At 37.6% G+C, this 26,637-nt stretch overlaps 1 protein-coding gene across 3 annotated transcripts in view; it reads left to right on the top strand.

Moving 5' to 3' along the window:
* LNPEP (leucyl and cystinyl aminopeptidase) overlaps positions 1 to 26,637 on the top strand; it is a 107,584-nt gene that overhangs the window by 5,614 nt on the left and 75,333 nt on the right. Inside the window, exon 1 of one of the 3 annotated variants that reach the window (XM_050795382.1) lies at positions 14,717 to 16,599. The exons of the other annotated variants lie outside the window; for them this stretch is intronic. Within the exon in view, the coding sequence (XP_050651339.1) occupies positions 16,539 to 16,599 (61 nt within the window). The 5' untranslated portion in view covers positions 14,717 to 16,538. Of the gene's footprint in view, positions 1 to 14,716; positions 16,600 to 26,637 lie in introns of those variants that run through there. 3 annotated transcript variants of the gene reach the window in all.

Raw genomic sequence — 26,637 nt, 5'->3', positions numbered from 1 at the left:
AGGACTTAACAGACTTAAAAAATTATTTTTGTTTTTATTTTCAGATTGGTATCCAATTGAAAGTATTTTTCAACTTCAGAAATGGGAAGTCTGGGCAACAAATGAGATATTTGTGGGTTGTAACACAGTGTAAAATTGTGATTCCATCTTTTAATTTTACACATAACAGTTGTTCTATAGATATGCGTGTGTTTTTAAAAAAAACTTTTTAGCATCACTTCTCAAAAATGTGAGCACACCACATTTTGTTTTTATTTTTCTTTTGCTCTATGAAAAATTTCCACATTGAAAGAAAACCCTTAAGAAATAGGAGCTCCTGGTTTCTCTGTGTGATGGAATATAAGTTAAATCCTGTTTTTATCTTTCTGTCTTAAGTTTTTTATTTTATTTGGGGGAAATAAGACTATTAGGAATCAAGTGTTAGCATCTCTGACAATCTATGGTTAAAGCTATAGCTAGAAACAGCCCAGGTTTTTTTTGAAACTGAGTGTCGTTCTGTCACCAGGCTGGAGTGTAGTGGCACAGTCTCGGCTCACTGCAACCTCTGCCTCCCCGTTTCAAGCAATTCTCATGCCTCAGCCTCCCGAGTAGCTGGGACTACAGGCATCTGCCACCACACCCAGCTAATTTTTGTATTTTTAGTAGAGATGGGGTTTCACCATGTTGGCCAGGATGGTCTCGATCTCTTGACCTCAGGATCCGCCTACCTCGGCCTCCCAAAGTGCTGGGATTACAGGCGTGAGCCACCACGCCCAGCCGAAACAGCCCAGTTTTTAACTGGGAACCAGTGGTAGAAAAGTTCTTTGCTATTATTTACCAGTTTCCAAAAAGTATCTTGATATATGCATAAAAACAGCATATTTTAGAAACACTTATAACCAGTGATTATAATTTATCTGTAGGTTATCCTTGATAACTCAGCCTGAAAGATATATAACCAGAGAGATTGGTTATAAGGAAATTATATAGAAAATAAGTAAGGGATAATTTTCTGCTCAGTAATTTAGTCATACAGTCATCTTTTGAATGCCCACTTACAAGTAGATTTTCTGCTAGGCACAGTTACATTAAAAAAAAAAAAACCCACAACCTTGTCATAAGATGATGCTTACCTAAAGAGAAATAGAAGAACCTAGTTTTGTTGTCATGCTAATATGAAAATATGGAAACACAGAAGAAATAAAAAAGCAATAAAGTTTTGTCTAAGACAGTATTCTAATTATGAAATAAATGTACAGAAACCTGTTCATAACTGTTTCCATAAGTTTGCATGTCTACTAATTTAGTGTAATACTCCTATTAGGAAACAGCAGTGTTAATCCTCTCTATGAAAACATTAGAAAATTGAGATTTGGAAGAGTTTAGCCAAGATTACCCCAGATGTTGGGATGGACCTAGATGAGGCCTGTGGTTCTTGGCAGTTGAGGTGAGGTCAGTGCAGCTATGTTTTGTCAGTTAGTCACCTCATGTCTTGAAAACTGTAGGGCAGTAGTTCCCAAACTTTTCGGGACCAGGGACTAGTTTCATGGAAGACAGTTTTTCCATGGACCAGGGTCCAGGGGATATATACTTTCTAGTTTGTGATATATTCTAAAGGGGAGAAGGTTTTGCGATGACTATTGTGCACTTTATTTCTATTATTATTGCATTGTAATATACAATGAAATAATTATAGAACTCACCATAATGTAGAATCAGTGGGAGCCCTGAGCTTGTTTTCCTGCAACTAGACAGTCCCATCTGGGGGTGGTGGGAGACAGTGACAGATCATCAGGCATTAGATTCTCATAAGGAGCGCACAACCTAGATCCCTCACATGCACAGTTCACAACAGGGTTCATGCTCCTATGAGAATCTAATGCCACTACTGATCTGACAGGAGGTGAAGCTCAGGTGGTAATGCTAATGATGGGGAGTGCCTGTAAATAGAGATGAAGCTTCACTTTTTTGCCTGCTGCTCACTACTGCTGTGACCCGGTTCCTAACAGGCCACAGACTGGTACTGGTCTGTGGCCTTGGAGTTGGTCCCCCCTACTGTAGGGGGCTGGAGTTGAGCTGATACTACTAGGCCTTTCCATAATATAATTGGAGCAACCAGAAAGACGTAGTCTTTTCTTTCTTTCTTTCTTTCTTGTCTTTCTTTCTTTTTTAGTTTGAATCCCTAGAGAAATTTCAGCAACTTTTCTGAAAGTTTGCAAGAAACCAGGATTGAGAATGGAGAGACATTTTGGAGCCCTTGTGGTGGTACAGTTCTTTTTATATCTAGATCTTGACGTAGATCTACATCTGGCCATTGTAGAGAGGGTTGCTCATTGCCTTGGTGTTTCTGGACAGTAAATGGAACATCAGAAGTTCTCTGTGTCCATGGAAGGGTGGACAGGATTCCCTTGTAACCTCATCCATTGTTGTAATCCATTTGTGATTGTCCTAGCAGCACCTGAAGGACTTTGCATTTTACAAAGATGTTTAGGGAAAATTGGAAGAGGAGAATCAATGATGAAGATGAAAGAAATGTGGAGATTGGGGGTAAAGGAAGAAGCTGATAGGCAGAGATTTTAAAAATGGTCATGCCTTGATCCTTGCAAGTCTTTGGTTCAGAAATGAGCTTCAGTTGGAGATCTGGACACGGTTGTATGAGGTTGAAGACAGAGTCTAGGTTCGAAGGGGACAGGTAGGTGGGTCTGGTTGGATTAATGGAATTGAGGGCTCAGGGGACGAATGAGTTAAGATTGGCATTTGGGAGCCTTGGCAGGAGATAGAAAACATTTGCCAGAAATTTAAGCATACTCTCTTTTCTCTTTTATAGTCAGAAAATTCAGTCACTTGTAAGTTGGGACTGTTCACTTTCCTGAATGTCTTAGATTTAAAGAAAAAATATAGCTCTTTGATAAACCACATGGTGTGGAGCTGTGGTAAGCCTGCTCTTGTTCCTGGCTCACCACCGCTCACTCTCACCAAAAAACAGGTTGGTCAGGAGATACAGAAAAACGCCCATGAAGCCAGAGGTGGCAATTCACCAAATTAGAATCACTCTAATTAGAATCACCGAGCTCGGCGTGATGGCTCGCACCTGTACTCCCAGCACTTTGGGAGGCTGAGGCAGGCGGATCTCCTGAGGTCAAGAGTTTGAGGCCAGCCTGGCCAACACGGTAAAATCCCATCTCTTTTAAAAATACAAAAATTAGCTGGGTATGTTGGCACATGCTTGTAATCCTAGCTACTCAGGAGGCTGACGCACAAGAATCACTTGGACTCAGGAAGCGGAGGTTGCAGTGAGCCGAGATCATGCCACTGCACTCTAGCCTGGTGACAGAGCGAGACTCCATCTCAAACAAACAAACAAAAAAAGAATTACTCTACAAACAAGAAAAGAATCACTCTAACGAGCAGCAACATAAAATCCTTGGAGAAGGTGTGTGCTGACTTGATCAGTGGAGCCAAGGAAAAGAATCTCAAAGTGATAGGACCAGTTTGAATGCCTACCAAGACTTTGAGAATCATTACAAGAAAAACTTCTTATGAAGGTTCTGAGACATGGTATTATTTCCAGATGAGAATCCACGAGTGACTCATTGACTTGCACAGTCTTTCTGAGATTGTTAAGCAGATTACTTCCATCATTATTGAGCCAGGAGTTGAGGTTGATGTCACCATTGCAGATGCTTAAGTCAACTATTTTAATAAATGATTACCAGTTGTTTAAAGAAAAAGAAAGAAAAACTATAGAGAGCTATCTACCTTTTGGGACTACCATCGTAGCAGTCATTTATTCTATTTTTTGGGAAGGATGGGGACAGGGTCTTGCTTGGCTTCCCCTTGGCACAGTCACAGCACTGCAGTCTTGAATTCTCAGGCTCAAGCGATTCTCCTGCCTCAGCCTCCCGAGTAACTGGGACCACAGGTGCACACCACCATGCCTGGCTAATTTTTGTATTTTTTGTAGAGATGGAATTTCGCCATGTTGGCCAGGCTGGTCTTGAACTCCTGGGCTCCAGCGATCCGCCTGTCTTGACCTCCCCAAGTACTGGGACTATAGGTGTGAGCCAGTGCGGCCCTGTGGCCAGTCTACTATTCTTTATAGCCTGGCTTTGCTTCACTCTTCTACTGGTGCTTATGATATAACAATGAACCAATTAATTTTTTAAAAATTCCATCCATAACATGTAAATGAGGAGGAAACCAGGTCATTTGCCAAATAAAGAAAATTCAAGCTTCCAAGGGAGTTTCAAAAAACAATGCAGGATCAAGTTCAATTACAGGAGATTTTTTGAAATTCTTTTTCTTTTAGTACATATTGCTTAATGAAGGTACTCCTGGGCATTCCACATATTTCAAAAATGTAGTCAGTGAAACAGAACTTCAATCAGTTGTCTGAATTTCTCTAGATTGTGGGTCTCAGAGGCTTCTCCAGCCAATTATCTGGGGTGAAGGAAGTTAAAGAAGGCTTCCTGGTGTTTCTGCTGGGGAAGGCTTCTTCAACTGAGGGAACAGAAGAATGAGGAGTGCAGTGAGAAAAGGATGCCTCTATGGGTTGGATGTGCTCCTTTCCTCTTGCAGCAAGTGATGACCAGTGCTATGTGGGAGCGTTTCCCAGACAACTGCCTCAGGTGTCATTCAGTGCCATAGAGGAAATTTCTGGTAGCGAAAGAGGCTTAAGCCATAGTATTTCTCACAGCTGAAACTTATTTTGTCAAATTTAAAACAGTTGTTAGTATATTCATCAATGAAACATCATTACATTGTTAATGCAAAGAGTCAAACTGTAAAATCTTTAAAGAGGCTTATTCTGAGACAAATAATGTGTGACCAAGGCCCTAAGCACAGTCTCAAGAAGTCCTGACAATATGTGCCCAACATGGTTGGGTTACAACTTGATTTTATACATTTTAGGGAGACAGAAGTTATAGGCAGACAGCAGTCAATACATGTAAAGTGTACATTGGTTCAGTCTGGAAAGGTAGGACAACTCAAAGCGGGGACTTCTATTCCAGTTCATAGGTGGATTCAAAGATTTTCTTTTTTCTTTTTCTTATTTTTGCCTTTTTTTTTTTTTTTTTTTTTTTGAGACAGAGGCTCATTCTGTTACCCAGGCTGGAGTGCAATGGTGCAATCTCAGCTCACTGCAAACTCCGCCTCCCAGGTTCAAGCAATTCTTGTGCCTCAGCCTCCTGAGTAGCTGGGATTATAGGCATGTTGCCACTACACCCAGCTAATTTTTGTGTTTTTTCAGTAGAGGTGAGAGTTCGCCATATTGCTCAGGCTGGTCTCGAACTCCTGGCCTCAAGTCATCACCCACCTCAGCCTCCCAAAGTGCTAGGACTACAGGCATGAGTCACCACATCTGGCTACATTCAAAGATTTTCTGATTGGCAATTGGTTGAAACAATTAAGTTATTATCTAAATACCTGGAATCCATAGAAAGGAGTGTCTGGGTTAAAATAAGGTAAGGAGTTGTGGAGACCAGGGTTCTTATTATGAGATGAACCCGCCAGGTAGCAGGATTTAAGAGAACAGATGGTTATTATCTCTTATCAGAACCTAAAAGGTGCCAGACTGTTAGTTAAATCTCTCCTGGATCGGAAAAAGACCTGGGGTGGTGCAGTGGCTCACACCTGTAATCCTAGCACTTTGGGAGGCCAAGGCGGGAAGATTGCTTGAGGCCAGGAGTTCAAGACCAGCCTGGGCAACATAGTGAAAGCCCGTCTCTACAAAAAAATTAAAAATTAAAAAAAAAAATTAGCCAGGTGTGATGGTATGCACCTGTGGTCCCAGCTGCTTGAGAGGCTGAGGTGGAAGGATCACTTGAGCCTGGGGAAAGAGGAAGTGAGCTATGATCATGCCACTGCACTGCAGCCTGGGCAAGAGAGTGAGACCCTATCTCAAAAAAAGAGATCAGAAAGGTCTTTTTCTATAGAATGTTCCATACAAGAGACAGCTTTGCAGGGCCATTTCAAAATAGGTCTAAAAATAGGTCTGTATTTTGGGGTAAAATACTTTTATTTCTTTCAGAGAAATATTTATTTTATTTATTTATAAATAAATAAATAAATAAATTTTATTTATTTCTTTCAGAGCCTGCTATATGTTGTGTGATGTTATACTAGAGTCAGTTTAGAATTTGGTATTTTATTGCTACAAAGAGTCTGTTTTGTCAGATCTCTGTTTTAATATTAATGCTGGTCAGTTGTGCCAGAATTCCAAAGGGAGGAGAGTATAATGAGGTGTGTCTGACCCCTCCTTCCCACATAGCCTGAGCTAGTTTTTCATGTTTACTTTGGAATGCCCTTGGCCATTCGGAGGGGTAAATTCAGTCAGTTTAGGGGCCTATAATTTTATTTTTGGTTTACAAAATCATTACAAGATCCTCTTTAGAGGAAAAATGTATAGAATTTAGTGGGAATGATTGAGGAGAACTCAATCTTGAGGAGAGCTCAATCAAAAGAAGATGTTTAAAATATCTTTTTAAGTTGGTATTGGTAATGTGATTTGAAGATAGAAAGAATGTAATACATGTCTGGCATCTGCTTGTCCTATAATTGTTGGAAGGGCCTCAATGATTAAGTAAGGGAGGCTGCCATGACATTTGAGTCTTGGTGAGAGGAACTAGTGTGTCCACATTTATCAAGATCACCTGCAGGAGTTTGGGCTGGCCCCCTCTTATTAGTGGTTTCTCTGTTTTTTAAACTGGAGGCTCAGTGCCTTAGGGTCTCGATTGGGTAGCTACATTATGAAGATAACTCAAACTGAGCAATAGAGTATTGGGTATTAGTGGGAATAAGAAATGCATTGCTTTTTAAAGCAACAGCCTCACTTCCATCTGCGTCAGTACAGTATACTGAGAGGCTTGGTAACTTTCCAGTTGTAGGAAGTGCACAGAAAAATAATTGAATATAGAAAAGAGGGTCTAGTCTGACTTGGGGATTAGATAATAGAGCATGTTGAATTAGATGGAAATAAGCACATGTTCACTAAAGTGTGGCTAGCTTTGTTCAAGTCCAGTTGTTCATTGCAGTTGGGTACATAGTTCTGTTTTAATTAATTACCAATTCAAGAAATAAAATTGAGATTAAGACTTGAATTTATGCATAGAATCTTTTCTTGGTACATTATCGAATGACAATGACTATTGGTAGAAAAAATGTAGTTACAATCCCAGCCTTTTGACTAATCTATAACTAATTTTTTTAAGTTGGTTAATGACAAGCAAACTGGCCCTCAGTCAGTTGTAAATTGATGACAAAGTTGTTACTATAAAGACTGAAGACTGTAATATACCTGGTGTTTTATCAATCCAATAAGTCACATGGAAAAATGTTACAAAAAATTATCTGCAAAGTAATTTTTTGTTCAGATTCTTCTGAGATCTGGCAAATAAATGTATTCACCAACGGAGTTTTTTTTTTTTTTTAACTCACAAGTTTTCTGTATACATTGAAGAATTCTTATAAATTTCCCTTGCAGATCCCATTCAGTGATACGCATTCTCTGTTAAATAACTCACAGATACTCATTATATCTAATGTAATTTTTCATTTTAAATAAGGAATTATAGGTTAAGATGTTCTTTTAAGACTATAGTATATCCAATTGATGGAATTTAAAAGTAAAGTTTTTATCTTTAGATCTTATAAAGGTATTTGCAGCTATACAGATTTGCTTGAGAGAGTAATGAACATACATATTTAGGCATCACTGACAATGTAAATTACTTTAGATTGCTAAATCTAACAGGGGCCCTAAGCATTATTAAAGACGGACACCTATATTGTGAGGAAAGATTTAAGAAATACTTCAGAAGGTAAAGATTTTTTGTTAATTTGATTAGGGGGACAAGTTTGTATAAATATAAATGTAAATAATTTTATGTAGGAAAAGAAAAAGAAAATTGAAAATTGGAGCTAAAATAATTTGATTTTTCCCTCAACAGAGTTATTGGCTTTTAAGTGACTAAAAGAGCGTATCTTTATATGAATTTTAAGCATGGTCATATGATTAATGTAAGGATAAAGCAACCAAATGCTCTCAGTATTTATTCCCATGCTATTTGTCTGTTTTTTAGTTCATGGAATATCGTGTTGTACTTGGTATTTTGATGCTTTTGAGATGTCCTTTAGACAGATTTTTAACAACAGGACTTCCTCTGCAGAATTGACAATGTGTTTGTCTCTCTGTGGCACTGACAACGTTTTTGAATGCCTAATTGTTCAGTAGAACTCCATGATTATTATTAGAACTTTGTACATTATTGTAAATATTTTATCTTAGTTGTATATTCCACTGCAGATAGCAACCAGAAAACTAAATACAGAAGTATTACATATAGAGAGAATATAACGTACAAAAAAAATCGTGGGAGATGGGTGATTTGGGTTTAATTCTATTTTATTGAAACCAGAGAATAATGCGATTCAAATCTACTTAATTTTTCTTATTTTCCCATTTTTCTCTTTTTGAATTTTTTCCTTTTTACATTATGTTAGTAATTTGTTCTTCATCTCTTATTTTTATCACCTAGGCAGAAAACATAGCAAAGCATAAATCATTTTTCAGGTCACCATGCTTCATTCTTCTTTTATTGGGGAAGGGGTCGTGGGGATCCGGGAAGAGCACAATGTAAACATTTTAATACAGATTCCTCTTTTTTTTTTTTTGAGACGGGGTCTTGCTCTGTCTCCCAGGCTGGAGTGCAGTGGCGCGATCTCGGCTCACTGCAACCTCTGCCTCCCAGGTTCCAGTGATTCGCCTGCCTCAGCCTCCCGAGTAGCTTGGATTACAGGTGTGCACCACTGTGCCTGGCTTATTTTTGTATTTTTAGTGGAGATGGGGTTTCACCCTGTTGGCCTGGCTGGTCTTGAACTCCTGACCTCAGGTGATCCGCCCTTCTCAGCCTCCCAAAGTGTTGGGATTACAGGCATGAGCCACCACGCCCAGCCCAGCTTCTTCTTGCATACTGTTTTAAACTGCTTCAGTTAATAAGTATTTTTATTTGTTTTGCTTTTGACTTATGCCCATGTATCTTTTAAAAAATCTATTCTATTTTCAAAAAGATGCCCTCCCAAATAAATACATTAAATCCATTAAAATATTCCTTTATTGTATGCTACCTTGTTCTAAGCTTTGTTCTTAAACTTACAAACGTTATTTTAGCATGGTCCCTGATTTTGAGGAGCTTACATTCTTGTGGAATTATTTCTTGAAAAGATTATTGAGATGAACATACAAACTAGCATACTCTCCAGAAACCATCAGACTTTGAGAATTATAGGTCCAGTCCCACACCTTTTACTGCAGATACATTTGGTTTTGTACTCTTTTTTTCCCCCATTTTGGAGATCTATCTATAAATCTATCTTATTTTGTTGACTACTGTATAATATAGTGCAATAGTGAAGTGAAAAGTTCAGACAGCCACATTCAAATCCTGGCTCTTTATTCACTAGCTCTCTGATTCTTAAGGATATTACCAGAATGTCTTAATATCTTTAGTTAAAAACCTAAAATTTACATTCAAAAGTTAAAACTTTTTGAAATTAGCATTGGTCTAAGATACATGGTGGTTTGGGCATATTCCAGCCATAGTGAGATTTTGAAAAGCTGGGAACTAATGGTATTTCTTGGATCCTAATTCTTTACTAAGGGCTTGACGCGATTATAGGAGGATTCATTTCATTTCATATTTATTAACAATTATGAATTTGCATCACTTTCATGGAAGTGTTGCCTAAAGCAGGGGTCCCCAACTTCCATGTCAAGGACCAGTGCTAGGAACTGGGCTACACAGCAGGAGGTGAGCAGTGGGCAAGTGAGCATTACCGCCTGAGCACCTCTCCTGTCAGATCAGGGTGTCATTAGATTCCCATAGGAGCACGAACCCTATTGTGAACTGCACTTGGGAGGGATCTAGGTTGCATGCTCCTTATGAGAATCTAATGCCTGATGATCTGAGGTGTTACAGTTTCATCCCAAAACCATCATCCCTTCATGCTCTTGCCTCCGTCGCTCTCCCCCATGCCCCGTCTGTGGAAAAATTGTCTTCCACAAAACCAGTCCCTGGTGCCAAAAAGGTTGGGAGCCACTAGCCTAAAGAATAGAGGAACTGTACATTCCTACATCCAATTTAATTCTGGCCCAGGTCTGCTTTCATGGTGCTTCAAGAAAATGCAATATGCAGCACCTCATTGTTAATACAAATAGGTTCTATTTGTTCATCTGAAAAACATTAATTACATATAGCAGACAAAAACACAGTTCTTTTATATTTGCTATGATGGTTGGCATCTAACATAGTGTTTTGTTGCACACATATTAGATGCTTAATAAATATTATCTGAAAGTAATACTACTTCAAACAACTCCAAAGCAAAGACTTAACAGTTTTGTTTGGACTCTTAAATTAGAGGTCAGTCTGTCTGTCCTTCTGTCCTCCTTCCCTCCCCCCTCCTTTCCTTCTCCATCCTCCCCTTCACCTTTCCTTTTTCTATAAACTTTTCCATAGCAAATAGAGTAATTCCAAATCATTTTTTAGAACATTCTCATTAGTTTTCATTCAGCTTCCCTTTCCACTGAAATGAATTTATTGAGTACTTGCAGTATTTCAAATCCTATGCTTTGTACAGAGAAGACAGTGCTAAATAGGAAACTCTCTCAGTGTTAGAGGGAAAGGAAGATGATGTGGAGGGAGAGAGTCTCTTACTCTGAGCATTTTCAAAATCAACATTAAAGAGCGACCCAACATTTACCTCCTTGCTCCTTTCATCTTCTTATTTCATAGCCAGAGAGCTGCTGTGCCTTTGAGACCTAAGTGAGACCTAAGTGGTGCAATTAAATCAATTTCTCTTGCTACAGTGCTGCAAGGACTTCTGGCTGACCTATATTGGGGCACTTTGCCCTTCATTAGAGAGCCACGAAAACAATTCCCTAGCCAATTAAATTCAACTTTTAAAAAGGAATTTCCTAATATACCATAGAGTTGGTGAGAAGGCAATGAATGGGTCACACATAAGCTTTCATGTAGCCTTATGGGAAGAGTAAAGGTTAAGCTATGTCATGGTTGTCAGATGGGCAAAGCCACTGAAAGGCACAACTCTCTATTAGTTGACATAACAAAATATTAATAACTAGTCTTATGAATTATTTGCAGTATGAGTTGAGGTATGAAAGCATGAATTTTAGACCTGACACTATCCAGGAGGGAAAAAAGTAGATGTTTCTGTACTGATGTTAATCACAAAGGTTAAAAATCAAATGACATTTTGAGGAAAACAAACCTAAATAACTCATTAATGACCATACAACTTAAATTATGGTGTGTGGTACTGTGAATACGTTGATTCAGTACTTCCTTCCCCCTTAAGAAAATCTCCATTTCTCCCTACTCCTTAGTATATTTATAGAGTAATTATATGGGAACAGAGTATAGGCAGTGTAATAGTCTGCTCTGGCTGTTAGAATGAAGTAATACAGACTGGGTGGCTTCAACAACAGATATTTATTTACTTACAGTTCTGGAGGCTACTAGCCCAAGATCAAGGGACCACCGTGGTTAGTTTCTGGTGAGGGCTCTTTCTCACTTGCAGAATGCTACCTTCTTGCTGTGTCCTCACATGGTCTTTGTTCTGTGCAGATGTGGAGAGAGCAAGCTTTGCTGTTTCTTTCTCTTTTTCCAATGACACCAATACTATTGGATTAGGGCCCTACCCTTATGACCGAATTTAACCTTAATTACCTTCTTAAAAGCCCTCTCTTCAAATGTAATCACATTGGGGGTCAGTGCTTTTTGTTTGTTTGTTTGTTTGTTTGACAGTGTATCGCTCTGTCGCCCAGCCTGGAGTGCAGTGGTGCGATCTCGGCTCACTGCAAGCTCCGCCCCGCCCCCCCTTCCCCCCCCCGCCCCCGGGTTCACGCCATTCTCCTGCCTCAGCCTCTCAAGTAACTGGGACCACAGGCGCCCACCACCACGCCTGGCTAATTTTTTCTGTATTTTTAGTAGAGACGGGGGTTTCACCGTGTTAGCGAGTATGATGATCTCTATCTCTTGACCTCGTGATCCGCCCACCTTGGCCTCCCAAAGTGCTGAGATTACAAGTGTGAGTCACTCTGGCACCCGGCACCCAGCTGGGGGTTAGTGCTTTAATACATGAATTTGCAGGGTGTTGGGGGTGGGGTGGGGGATATAACTCTGTATCATAGGAGTCTTAACTTCAGACAGTTTCTTTCTGTAAACCTCAGGGTAAAGAAAATTATTTTTCCACAGGAATAAGTTACTGGAGTTTACATTCCTGCCTCAGGATGTTAAAAGAAGCATATATAGTTAAGTTCAATTTTTTTTTTTTTCTGGACACAGTAATTCAGGATGATACAAAACCCCTTGTCCCATTTTTGTCCTGCACTGAAGCAATCCAGACCTTCTGTATTTATTTACTTTGTGTATTTACTCTATATGCTTTTTCAGACAGTATACTAAACTTTCATGTTTGGATCAAGATGTCTGGAGAGTTTGGGAGTAGTTTATCTTTGAAGGCAGAGTTATGCTTCTGAAACATTTTGGTTTTAGAATCTCTTTTACACTCTTAAACATTTTTTTATCGGGGACCCCTAAGAGCTTTTGTTTGTGTGAGTATTTCTCTAGATATTTAAAAATTAACATTTTTAAAAATTTATTTAATAACAATAAAAACCTTTTACATATTAAATAAAATTTTTAATAAAATAGAACTTATTTTTCAAAACAAAAGGATTAGTGAGATGCATTATTTTTCATTTTTGCAAATCTTTTTGATGTTTGGCTTAATAGGAATACAACTGGATTTTCAGATTTGCTTCTGCATTCAGTCAGTTGTAGTAGCACAAGTCATGTAGCCTGTGGAAAACTCTACTATACACTCATGAGAGAAGTGGAGTGAAAATGGCAAATAACATATTATTATGAAAATCGTTTTGACTCTGAAGGCCTCCTGCAAGGGTATCAGGGATTTCTAGGTGTACCTATATTACATCTTGAGAACATTAATCTTGCCTTTTTCAGGAACTGGAGAGGAATAGTTTAGGAGTCCACAGAAGGTAGAAAGTGGAGTTGTTGGAATTGGGCAGCAAGTTTCTTAAGATAGATCTAGGTCACAGGAGGGGAATGTTCTGGCCAGGCAAATGTGCCTGACCACATTATCAGATGCCTTGGTTGTGTGCGGATTCTACCGTCATTTATTTCAGCCCTAGATGATTCTAAATTAGAGAGAGACAGATTTTTCTTAAACTATTGCCTTTAAAAACCATTGATTTTTATCCCTATATTTTTTGTTTATATCCAAAGTGTTTTCAACAAGCTGCCCCTTTCTCAACACCTCAGCCCCTCAACAAAAACATAATGGAGATACATCATTTAATTTCTCAGCCCTTTCATGATTTATTAGACTAATCTTAGTTTTTTGTGTGTTTTTTTTTTTTTTCCGAGATGGAGTCTTGCTCTGCTGCCCAGGCTGGAGTGCAGTGGTGCAATCTCGGCTCACTGCAAGCTCCACCTCCTGGGTTCACACCATTCTCCTGCCTCAGCCTCCCAAGTTGCTGGGACTACAGGCGCCTGCTACCATGCCCAGCTAATTGTTTGCATTTTTTTTTTTTTTTTTTTTTTTAGTAGAGACAGGGTTTCACCGTGTTAGCCAGGATGGTCTCGGTCTCCTGACGTCGTGACCCGCCCGCCTCGGCCTCCCAAAGTGCTGGGATTACAGGTGTGAGCCACCACGCCCGGCCGACTAATCTTAGTTTTAATGAATTAAAGGCCTACTTGGCTAAGTTCATTTACTTTTTTTTTCTCCTGCTTTTCTTGATCTATGGACCCAGGAATCCCAGATGATACGGAACTCTTTGTTTCATACCTGCCCTGCCATAGAATGATCTAGACCTTTAAGAGGACTAGAATCAGTCTTCTTTTTCTGGGCTTTCTGGGGCCATGAATGACTAAGGTTGATCTGCTTTCTCAAGCTTTGCCCCGGGCTTAACCAGGTCAGCCTGGGACTAGCCTGTGGGGTTTGACTATACCTGGAACAGATGGTTAATCTGTAATTAGCTTGCTATAATGTAATTTCCATTTGGCTGGCAGTGGGGAAAGGAAGGTACTTCCGGTAAGCTACACACTGATTTTCATCTAGGTGTTCACACATACCAGGTTTTAGGAAAGAGAGCTTGGTTTTAGGAAAGAGAGCTTGACCCTCGCATTCCTGATTAGCATATTGTTAGTGTGAAAGTAAGGTGTAGACAGATAGATCTAATCACAAAATGGTTGGAGATCTTTTATCATGTCCTTTTCTGAGAGCAAATTTAATAGAGGAGTTTGATTAGCACCTAAGACTTGCTTAAAACTGAGTTACTAATTCTTTTTCCACTATTAATTGCTACCTCCACCCTCCTTCTCCCCACATTTCTCACAAACCCGAGACATCCCTGAGGCCGTTTAAAGTCCTGTTTATCCCATAGAATACAATGACATACAAAAGGACATGCACTTCTTGCAGGTTGGCTTCCCTTATATGAAACATAATATGTGGCCAAATAATATGTTGCTGTATATAAAAATGTGTAGTTCTCTCATTTCTAGGATTTTCATGTGTTATGTTGACTTTTCATCTGAAAGTTTTCTCTTGTCCATTTGTATCTTGGTATTTTCTTTTTCAATTAAAATATTAATTTCTAAGAAGCAAACCAATCTATGTCTTAGTTTATGTAAACTAATTCAAGGTTTGTTTTTTACTCCAGATGTGTTGATAGAGGTTAATATAAGAAATGTTTGTGTGGCATAACGCAAAGGTTATTTTGGATTCTGAACCCATAGCAGGTTCTAACCGGTGTTCGTCAGTTTATGCTTGCTTTTATCCTTGAGGTTAAGGAATGTTCACCAAGCCTTTGATTACTAGGTATATTGCAGAATAAATAAAATTGTCGCTAGTGTATATTCTGTATTAATCTGTCCACAGCAGCGTTGTCAGTGGTCTCAAGGTTCTCTGTAGACATTAGTATTGGGTTATGGCATGCTAAAATAGAGATAATTGAGACTATAAAGTTCCAAGTTTAAGTTATCAATAACAACCCTAAAACTGTCTTCCTTTTCTTTCCTTCTAAAATAAGACATATGGTAATCTGTGATCAGATGTAAACATGTACATCCTGAAATGTAATTATAAGGTCAGCTGGCCTGAGCTAGAATTCTATTAATATGAAAGTAGATGATATACCTACCCATTCTAACCCATTCATTCAAAATACCTTGAAATAGTTATTGACGTTATAGAAATTTAGCCCTTCACTCTGCTGGTGTTTATAGTTAAGTGTCAGAAATGCTTTTATACAGAAGACCTTGTATGGTTCCTTTGTGTGAGTGTACAGAATTTGTGGAGCAAAGATCTGGAATCTGGCATATGAGAATGTGCAATAATTGTTCAAATGAATAAGCTGCTCAAATTGACCTTTGTATAATTAAAATCAGAGTGCTGAAGTGTTGCATATTCCTCATTCTTGCAATTATATTTTTGAAACTTAAAGCAAAACAAAAAATAACCCTTCTATCCCTCTTTTCATGCCCATATTTTGGCAACCACTGATATGCTTTCTGGTATTATAGGTAAGTTTACATTTTCTAGAATTGTGTATAAATTGAATTATATAGATTTTATATAATTTTATGTAAATGGAATCATACAGTGCTCTTTTTTGGCCTGACTTCTTTGACTCAGCATACTAGTTTCTTTTTTAAAAATTGGTAAATAGGGCTGGACACGGCGGCTCACGCCTGTAACGCCAGCACTTTGGGAAGCCAAGGTGGGCAGATCACTTGAGGCCAGTTGTTCGAGACCAGCCTGGCCAACATGACGATAGCCCTGGCTAACATGGCGATAGTCTATCTCTACTAAAAGAACAAAAATTAGCTGGGTGTGGTGATATGCACCTGTAGTCCCAGCTATTTGGGAGGCTAAGGCAGGAGAATCACTTGAACCCAGGAGGCAGAGGTTGCAGTGAGCTGAGATTGTGCCACTGCACTCCAGCCTGGCTAGGCAACATTGTGAGACTTTGTCTCAAAAAAGAAAAAGAAAAAAAATTGGTGAATAATATTCCACTCTACAGATATGCCATAATTTGTTTATTCACTAATTCACCATTTGATGGACATTTGTTTTCAGCTTGGGACTATTACAAATAAAGCTGCTATGAACACTCTAGTATAAGTTCTTTGTATGCACATTCAGTTTCGTTTCTCTGGGGTAAATTCCTGTAAGTCGATTGTCTGGGTCATCTGGTACTATAAGTTTTAACTTTTTAAGAAACTGCTAAACTATCTTTCAAACTGGTTGTGCCATTTCACATTTCCATCAGTGGTATATGAGAGTGCTGATTAATTTAGTATAATAATCTTTTTAATTTTAGCTAATCCAGTAGATGTGGTTACCTTGGGTTTATTTTCATTTGCATTTCCCTAATGACTACTGATGTTTGTTATCTTTGTGTAGGGGGAAGGAGAAATGGATTTTTTGGACATTAGTTCACCTTGTATGAAATGGCTGTTCAAATCTTTTGCCCATTCCTTTACATTGGATTATTTGTCATCTTAGTGAGTGGTAAGAATACTTCAAATATTCTGGATACATGCTTACACAAAGATATACACATATATATATTACACAAACATATCTAATAGTTCCCTCTATATAAAAACACTAAAGATGTTGCTCTATCATTTTCTAGTTTCCAGAGTTTTTTTTATTAAGAAATCCATGGTACCAGCCTGGTCAACATGGTGAAACCCTGTCTCTACCAAAAATACAAAATATTAGCCAGGCATGGTGGCAACCATATTAGCCAGGTATGGTGGCACCCGTGTGTAGTCATACCAACTCCAGAGAATGAGGCAGGAGAATCGCTTGAGCCCTGGAGGCGGAGGTTGCAGTGAGCAGAAAGTATGCCACTTCACTCCAGCCTGGGAGACAGCGTGAGACTCCATCTCAAAGTAATCCATGGTAATGCGAACTGTTACCCTGTATGTAATATGTTGAGTTTTTTTCCTAGCTGATTTTGAGTATTTCTTTACTTTTGGTTTGCAACATCTTGTGTTTTGGTTTGGTTTTCTTTGAGTTTATTCCTTCTTGAATTGGTACACTGATGTCTTTTACCATATTTGTGAAGTTTAGGGGTGATTGTTTCTTCGGATAATTTTTCTGCCTCAATGTTTTTCTCCAGTCATTCTGGGACTCCAACTGCATATGTTTTAGTCCTTTTTATATTGCCCTACACGTCCCTGAGGCACTGTTTATTTTTTCCTCAATCTTTCTTTTCTCTGTGTTCTTCAAACTGAATCATTTCTGTTAATCTTTAAGTTCATTGACTTTTTTTTCTTTGTCATCACCGTTCTGCTCTTCAGGCCATTCAGTAAATTTTTCTTTTAATAATTTTTGTTGTCTGTTTTAAAATTTTATTTTGATACTTTTTATAGTTTCTATTTCTCTGCTGAGAATTTTTACCTTCTTGTTTATTTCACTATGTTCTTCTTTACCTCGTGGAGCATAATTATAATAACAGCTTTAAGGTATTCGATATTTCCATCATCTGGTGATTGCCTTTTCCATTGAGAATTGTTCACATTTTCTTGGTCCTTTGTATTTCAAGTACTTGTGGCTTGCATCCTGGACATTATGGGTGGTATATTGTGTAGATTCTTTTATCCTCTGAAGAATGTTGATATTTTTGTTTTAGCTGGCAGTCACCCTGCTCGGGTTCAGACCTTAGTTCTGTTTCACCATCTGTGGACAGTGGCTCCAGTATCAGTTTAGTTCTCCTAGCCTTTGTATGGTAGACAGAATAATGGTCTCCAAATATGTTCATTTCCTAATCCCTGGAGCCTTGGTAATATTTTAGGTTACGTAATGAAGAGCAGTTAGGTTGCAGTTAGAGTTGTGGTTGTTAATCAGCTGACCTTAAAATAAATCCTGGGTTATGTAGTTGGGCCCAGTGTAGTCATAAGGTTTTTAAAAGTGAGAAAGTGAGGCAGAAGAGTCAATATCAGAGAGGCAAAGTGTGAGAAAGACTCAACCTGCAGTTGTGGCTTTGATGATGGGAGGGGGGCCCAAGCTAAGGAATGTAAGCAGTTTGTAGAAGCTGAAAAAGAGAAAGAAATGGATTCTCTCCAGAGCTTCCAGAAGGAATACAGCACTGTTGCTATCTTGATTTTAGCCCAGTGAGACCCATTTTAGACTTCTGACCTCCAGAATCTTAAGAGACTTGTGTTATAAGCCACCAAGTTTGAGGTTAATTTGTTATAGCAGGAATAGAAACTAATAGACTTTGCTATATTGGTTTGAGTCTTTTCTGCACATATATAGCTCAGTGATTATTCTGTAATTTTTGCAGGTTCATGCACAGATTTAAGGGATCCTCTTTTCTGATTCTCTCCCCTACAGGAAGAGACCCTGTAGACCCTACAGGTTTACTTCTGTGTAGCCTACAAGGTCTACTTCTGGTTTCTCTGGATAGGAATATGGGACTCATTGGAATTTTACCTGTTGGCATTGCCACACCACTCTGTGACCAAAGCCTGCCCTCAGGGCAAAGTAGAGAAAGGAAATGGAACAATATTAAAACAGAAACTCACCCCCATGTGTTTTGTTTCAGCAAGTTTTTGACTCTATAACCTATTATAAAGTGAAATGAAAATGTGGACACCTGTGAAGTGGTCCGAGTGCAAAATTTGTCTAGTTTGGGGGTGATTGTTTCTTTGTCTAGACTTTCAGTTTTTTTCCCAGTCTTTTAGAGTTGTCTCCTACCTAATTCAACAACAATTTTAGTGGCTTGCCTTTTTGAGTTTTTCTGGTGAATTCAGCTGATCTTCTCAGAATTGCTTTCTTCATCTATTTTGCAAGTTAATTGAATTACCTAATAGCTATACCAAGCATAACTCGAAATGCCGCAGCTGACCTTGGGCAAGCTCCTAACTCCACTTAGTACAGAAGTGGAGCCGTACAGCCCTGAATGTCAGGCATGTTGTGGGGACTAGTTGTATTGGTTTTCTATTGCCACCATAACAAATTACCACAAACTTCAGCAATACAGTACAAATTTATCTTAAAGTTATGTAGGTCAGAAGCCTGACATGGGTCTCACTGGGCTAAAATGAAGGAGTTGGCAGGGCTGTGTGTTCCTTTCTGTGGGCTCTGGGCAGGATCCATTTCCTTCACTTTTTTGGCTTTTGGAGGTCGTCCACATTCTTTAGCTCCTGGCCCTGTTCCTTCATCTTCAAAGCTACCAAAGGCAAGACATGTCCTTTTTCATTATTTCACCCTGATAGCCTCTTTTGCCTTTTTTTTTTTTTTGAGACAGAGTCTCGCTATGTCACCAGGCTGGAGTTCACTGGCACGATCTCGGCTCACTGCAATCTCTGCCTCCCAGGTTCAAGTGATTCTCCTGCCTCAGCCTCCTGAGTAGCTGGGATTACAGGCACCGGCCCCCATGCCCAACTAATTTTTGTATTTTTAGTAGAGACGAGGTTTCACCATGTTGGCCAGTATAGTCTTGATCTCTTGACTTGGTGATCCATTCACCTTGGGCTCCCAACCTTTTCTGCCTTTTAAGGACCCCTGTGATTGTATTCGGCCATCCTGGATAATCTTTCCATCTCAAGGTCTGTAACCATGTCCCTAAGGATTAGGACATGGACATTTTGGGAGTTGGGGAGGATTAGTCTGTTGACCATACCAGTTAATCTTATTTACAGAGGATGTAATGATGAATATGTTGAGCTGATGAAGTAGACAAGTGACTACTATATGTAGAGGTAATGTTGGAACAAATAATACGTCTCAGAATAGTTTCTGTAAGGCTGATTTTATTCTGAAATTTTAGTTAATTTATAGTTAATATAACTACCTCTGTATTCTGTTGTGGTCTTTTGTGGGTAGAATTGAGGAAGAGATAGGAATGGGTTTATTTTGCCATGGCTCGTGATACACCAAAATGTGATCCTTGGTCAGTTTACCTAAATATCCATGTAATTATTTTATCTAATTTAATAATTTGCTGAAATCTTCCTTATTTTTACTTTTTATGAAGTTTTTATCCATTTATATTAGAGGGTGATTTTTAAAACAACTTTTGAAGACTTAGGTGACATTTTAGTAGATATGATTGATTTCATATTATTTTAGTTTTAGATTTTTAAATTTGATTTAGCCAAATCCATACTCTGTAGCTAATTCTCCATATCTGACCAAACTTGAGTATCTGAGGATTTTCTAAACTTGGGAAGATCTAAAATTTTTGATTATGAAAATTTCTTGTGCATTTCAAATTATAAGTCTTATGCATGGCTCTACTGTGAGTAATAGTACTAAATAATATTCACATGTACATTTCAACACATTTTAAATTCAGCCAACTACTTTTATCTTTTTTTTTTTTTTGGAAACTGAGTCTCACTCTGTCGCCCAGGCTGGAGTGCAATGGTGTGATCTTGGCTCACCACAACCTCTGCCTCCTGGGTTCAAGTGATTCTCTTGCCTCAGCCTCCAGAGTAACTGGGATTACAGGCATGTACCACCACACCTGGCTAATTTTTGTTTTTTAGTGGAGACGGGGTTTCACCATGTTGGGCAGGCTGGTCTTGAATTCCTGACCTCAGGTGATCCACCTGCCTTGGCCTCCCAAAGTGCTGAGATTACAGGCGTGAGCCACTGCGCCAAACCAAAATTTATCTTAATTCACAGATTTTACAATTGACTTTATCAAATAAATATTTTTAAGTAGAAGAAATGTTTACTGACTAATATATGAATCATAATCAAAATTAAACTTCAGTTATGCTAACAAGTCCACTGAAACGTAGCTGGGGTAACTAACTGCAGCAAAACTTGGTTCAATGTAGAAATCTAAAACTTAAAGCAACACATGCAATGTGAATTGCTTTAAATCTTTAGTTGTTAATTGAAATGCATTTTAGGCAAATTGGTCACATTCTAGGGTGTGGGTTGGGGGGTTTCATTCTCTACCTTGTCAGCCGAGATACAGTTCTGTGTCCCAACAAGTATAGTGTAGTCAGTGACTTTTCCTTTTATGATGACCATAAAACTCTTCAGACTAGTGTTTGTAAGAAGACAGGAAAATAGTAAAATATGTTAGAATTATTTGCACCAAAAACCAAATTTTAAAAATTAATAAAAGTTTTATCACCTAGGCAGAAAACTTTTCTATTAGAAATTATACAGTCTCTCATCTCAAATATCGTGTTTTACTGTTCTTAGAATCACCTAGTGCTACAGTGAAAAAACGAGACAGTAGGTAGTTTTTTTCTGAAAAAAATCAACTACAATATAACATGAGAAATTTCTCTAAAAATATGTTTTTTTCCACAATCATGTCTTGTCTCTATTTTTTTTGAGACCAAGATGGAACCATGTTGCTTGGTCTTGAACCATCAGCTTGTCTGTTCTCTGCAATGATTTTTGTTCTTCTGGTTTGATCTTAAAGTTCTGAGAATTCATTTTATTATAAATGTGAAAGTTCATTTAAATATTATGTTCTTTTTGTTCCTGTAAAAAAAGAATATCTGGAATAAAGTAATAACTTGTACTGTGTTGTAGAGTTGCTTCGGTTGATGAATGGTTGTCCTATTATTTGAAAAGGATTTACCTTTCAAAAAAAAAAAACTGTCTACCATGCAAAAACAAATGACTTCTTTGAGGTTGCTTAACCATTTCCTGTAAGCATGGGAAAGTGGTTATTTTCAAAATCACCAGACAGAATTTGGGTAGAACTAAACTTAGCTGGGCAGTTCTGTGGGTTAAACTCACTTATTGTTTCACTTCTGTCTTCCTCTAGAGAAGTTAAAATTTAAAAATTACAAAAAGAAATCTGCTTGGTTCCTGTCATTTTTACTAACTAGCTGAGTATCTTTGGACAGATGCTAATTGTTTTATTTATAAATGTAATAGGATTGGAGATTCTCTTTACAAAGCTTACAGTTTTCTAAAATAGCAATAGCTGTTTTAAAAAAAAAAGCTTCTGGTTTTTAAAAATAGCAAAACAAAGTGTCAGTAGCATGGGTACTGTGCTGTACATTCATCCCTCAGTATTCTCTGGGGATTGGTTCCAGGATCCCCTCCCCCCTACCAAAATCCACCAGTGTTCAATCCCTGTATATTTGCATATAACCAGTTTACATGCATCATCCCATTTACTTTAAATTATCTTTAGATTACTAATAAAACATAATACAATGTAAATGCTATGTAAATTATACTATATTGTATTATTATTTTTTATTTTTTCTTATTTTTAAAATCTGCAGTTAGTTTAATCTGTAGATCTGGAAACTATAGATACAGACTGACTGTATTTGAATAATTTCATAATTTTAATGAGAGAAAGGGAATGGGGGGAAAGTCCGGTTTACTGCCTATGATGAAGCAGTAATACAGTGAATTTAGTTGAGACATCAGCCAACCTTTTTTGAATACCTGCTAAGTACCTGGCCGAGAGAGTTGTAGAAACCACAGTGTCAGTGTGTTTCTACACATTTCTATAATTGTTGGAGTTGTGTTTATCTCTAGAATTTGTGGCACTATCCTAAACCTACATGCAGCTCTTTAGTTCTAATGTAGAGGTGGCTCTGTGACCCCCCCAGTCTTCTCCAGAGGCTATGTAGACATGAAGTGTTTAGTTGGAACTAGGGACTTGATTTGACATTTCTGGACTCTTTTACCCAAAGTCTAAAAGGGTATTAAAGGGTATAGGTACTGCAGTCAAAAAAATGATGGGTTTGGAACTTGGCCATACCACTTAATAGGAAGTTCTTGAACCCCTTTTTTTCTCACTTTGGCTGTAAAATGTGAGGATTAAATATTAATCAATGTGTGTAAAATGCGAATTAATATAGACAGTTGATAATTTTTTGAGTACACATTGTGTGCTAGACTGTGTTCTAAATACTTTTACATATCATTTAATTCTTATAACTCAATGAGATGGATACTATTATTATCCCTATCTTATAAATGAGCAAACTGAGCTTGGAAAGATGAAGTAACTTGCTTAAGGCTACACAGAAAGTGGCAGAGCAGTCTGGTTCCAGAGATACCCTTTTTTCTTTTTCTTTTCTTTCTTTCTTTTTTTTTTTCCAGGCTAGTCAAGTGAAGCAATGAGAGTGGAGAAGGAAGAAATAAGCCTGTAACTGGTTGTGATCCATTAGTTGTAAATACCACTGCACTGGGACCAACCTCCAGAGATATTCTTAATTACTCTGCTGTGCTGTCTCTTTATTGCTTAGCTGGGTATTAGCATATGATTTGCCCTCAGTGAATGTTGGCTTTTATCAACATTATCAGTGGTGGTAGTGATGATGATGAACTTGGTTTTACTTTTTCAGTGTCTAACCTGGTCCTGTGCTAGGACCCCAGGCAGAGCTTCCTATGAAGTCACATACAACAAGGCCTTTGGGCTTAAGAGAAAAAGCCCACAGCTGCACAGAGGAGTTTTTATATAAAGAATACAAAATGTTCTGAATACCAAGTGTTTCATTTTTTCCTTATGTTTCTGAGTTGAAATTTGAAGTAATCATGAGACTCTGCATGTGTTCCCATTTCAAAAATGCCACAGAATCATAAAACTAGTATGTAGCATATAATATCAATTTTGTCTTAGGGGATCAATTAGTCTAAGAATAGTATACCAAAACATTAATTGTGATAATAGTGTAGTGATCAATTTATGAATGAAATGATCCTCTATTACTGCATATCATATCATAAAACTTAATGGCTTAAGGCAACAACCATTTTCTTTGCTCATGATTTTTTAGCTCAACAGTTTGGATTAGATTCTCCTGGGTGTGTCCTCTGCTGATCTTGCCTGAGGTCACTCTTGTAGCAGCCATCATCTGGCAGCTTGACTTGGAGCCGGATGGTCTAAGATAGTTTCAGTCGTATCCGCCCATTGATGGTGGCTTTTGACTGGGTTTGGCTTTCCATGTGGTTCCTCGTCCCCAAGGAGCCTAGCTTAGTTTTCTTCTCATGGAGCTCTCAGGTAGTAAAAGATAAATGGTGAAAGCTACAAGGCCTCTTAAAGCCTAGGATTGGACATTCCACAGTGTTATTTCTGCTGCATTCCATTGATTAAAGCAAGTTACAAGGCTGGAATCAGTGGCGATAGAAACTTCACCTAATAATTGGAGATTAATAGCAAATTCCTTTTTAAAAAAGAATGTTTTGTTCCATTAATTTTAAAAATTGACATATTATAATTATACATATTTATGGAGTATAATTCCATGTTTTGATACATATCTGTGCTATATAATGATCTAGTAAGGTAGTATATTGATCACTCATGCATTTATCATTTGCTTGCAGTGAGAACATTGGAAAGTTTCTATTTGTAGCCATTTTGTAATATGCAGTATTTTACTGTTAACCACAGTCACCCTGCTGTGCAGTAGAACACCAGAATCTCTTCTACTTATCTAATTGTAACTTTTTATCCTTTGACCAGCCTCTCCCCATCTTCTCCCTTGTCCCCTCCCCAGTCTCCGGTAACTACGTTCTACTCTCTGCTCTTCTATGATTGATATCAACTTTTTTTTTTTTTTTTTTTTTAAAGATTCTACATTTGAGTGAGATCATGTGGTATTTGTCTTTCTGTCTAATAGCAGATTCTATCCTGGTATCCTTGTTTCCTGATTTCACTGTCGTGGATCATTTCTAAAACATCCTAACAGCATTGATAGTTTTTTGTTAATTTATTAAGATCTTGGCAGATGAAAACATGATCTGTACATGTTTGAGAGGTTTATTTCTATTTTTTAATAGAAAAAGAAAATATAGATAATATAAATGCCCAACATATCTACAACTCCACCTCTCAGAAATAACCAGTTAACCTTTTTATTTTCAGTGTATTCAACTGGATATTTATTTAAATGTCTATAATCTGCTTTTCTTTCTTTATATTTTGAATACTTTTCTGTGTTTAAAATAGGTGTAAATAATTTTTTGTCTACATATCTTATTCAGTATGAATATATACCTATCCCTTGTTGTTTTAGGTTTTTCTCTTTTTTTTTGCTATGTAAACTACACTGCTGTAAACATTCTTATATGTATATCTCTGGCAGTTACTCCAAGGAAAAATTCCTGCTGTGAAGTTACTTGGTCAAATAAGTGTTTTGGACTTTTGATATGTATTGATGAGGCATGATTTTAAGGATTCTCTGGTTTAAACTTCTTAGTGAGTATAATGTTGCAGAGCTGGATTCATTATGTTTGAGATCATGTGAAAGGGAAATTCCTAAAAGCTAATTTGAAATAGAAACCATTAAGAAAAATACATTTCTTTAGCATTTCATTTACAAATCAAAATGTATAAACTTAGTTGCTAATATTTTCTTGTTTTTCTGGTGTTGTAGTTTTTTTTTGTTGATACATAATAGTTATACATGTTTTTAGAATTGATGTGACATTTTGATACATGCATACAGTGTGTAATGATCAAATCAGGGCAGTTGGAATATCCATCACCTCAAACATTTATCTTTTCTTTATGTTGGGAATATTCCAGTTCTTCTGTTTTGCACTATACTTTAAATTATTGTTAATGGGTACAAAAATAAAGGTAGAAGGAGTAAGAGCTAGTATTCAATAGTACAGTAGTAGGTTGACTATAGCTAACATTGTCTTAGTGACCAAAGCTTTCATTTTGCATTTGGGTCCACTAATTAGAGTTCTTCATCTTTCTTTTTACATGTGGATATGTTTTGCCTTTCATTCATCTGTAATTTCCAGATCCTTTAAAAAAAAAAAAAAGTAGATTGAGAATGCAGGCATTTTGAAGACTAGGTGCAAAAATCCTAGAATTCTGCCTCCCAACCCCAACCCCCAACCTCAAGGTATTAGGTTTTTCTTGCCCATACCTAATTTGGCAGCAGGGTTATTTTGAGGACTCACTTTTGAAGGATCTTTCTGATGCATAACTCAGTTTTAATTTAAAATTTTCTTTTTATATTTTCCTTTAATGGCACAATATTATTATAAAACCATAATTAAAATTTTAACATAAATCAGCTTGAGAACAAACAACTGATTCTTAGAGTGCCTCTGGTGAGGGCATATGTGCTTGGACATTCTGGAGAGTAGCCCTTTAGTTGTTGGCATTCATTGAGCACTTAGCATCTGAAAATGTCTTACAGAGAGAATGGAAGACATCGGTTAATTTAGAGGTTTGTTAAGTCGACATGGGTTAAAAGAATTTCTACCTTTTCTTCTTTTAGTGAAGGCAATGACTTCTTCCTCATTGTTTAAATTTTTTTAGGCTTAAGATTTTATGATTAAGATTTGTATTATATTATAGTTATTTATTTGGTCCTGTCCTTGATCTTTTTCACAGCAGGATTCTTTATGTGCTATAGTTTTTGTTTCTGTTTGCAGTTGTCCTTGGTCATTGGCATTCTCTAGTGAAATTTCTCCTTTTCAACTAAAATGTTCTCCTTGATAGATATTTAAAACAATGTGCAAAATTAAACCAGAAGTGGCTCATCTTTTCTGCTTCTTTTCTTTAGCACTTTAATGTTGATTTTTGCTTATAGGACTATAGAACTGCACAGAAAATAGCAACTGTGATTA

This window comes from Macaca thibetana, chromosome 6 (genome assembly GCF_024542745.1).
Source record: "Macaca thibetana thibetana isolate TM-01 chromosome 6, ASM2454274v1, whole genome shotgun sequence".
Taxonomy (NCBI): domain Eukaryota; kingdom Metazoa; phylum Chordata; class Mammalia; order Primates; family Cercopithecidae; genus Macaca; species Macaca thibetana.
This window is presented reverse-complemented; position numbering and strand designations above follow the sequence as displayed.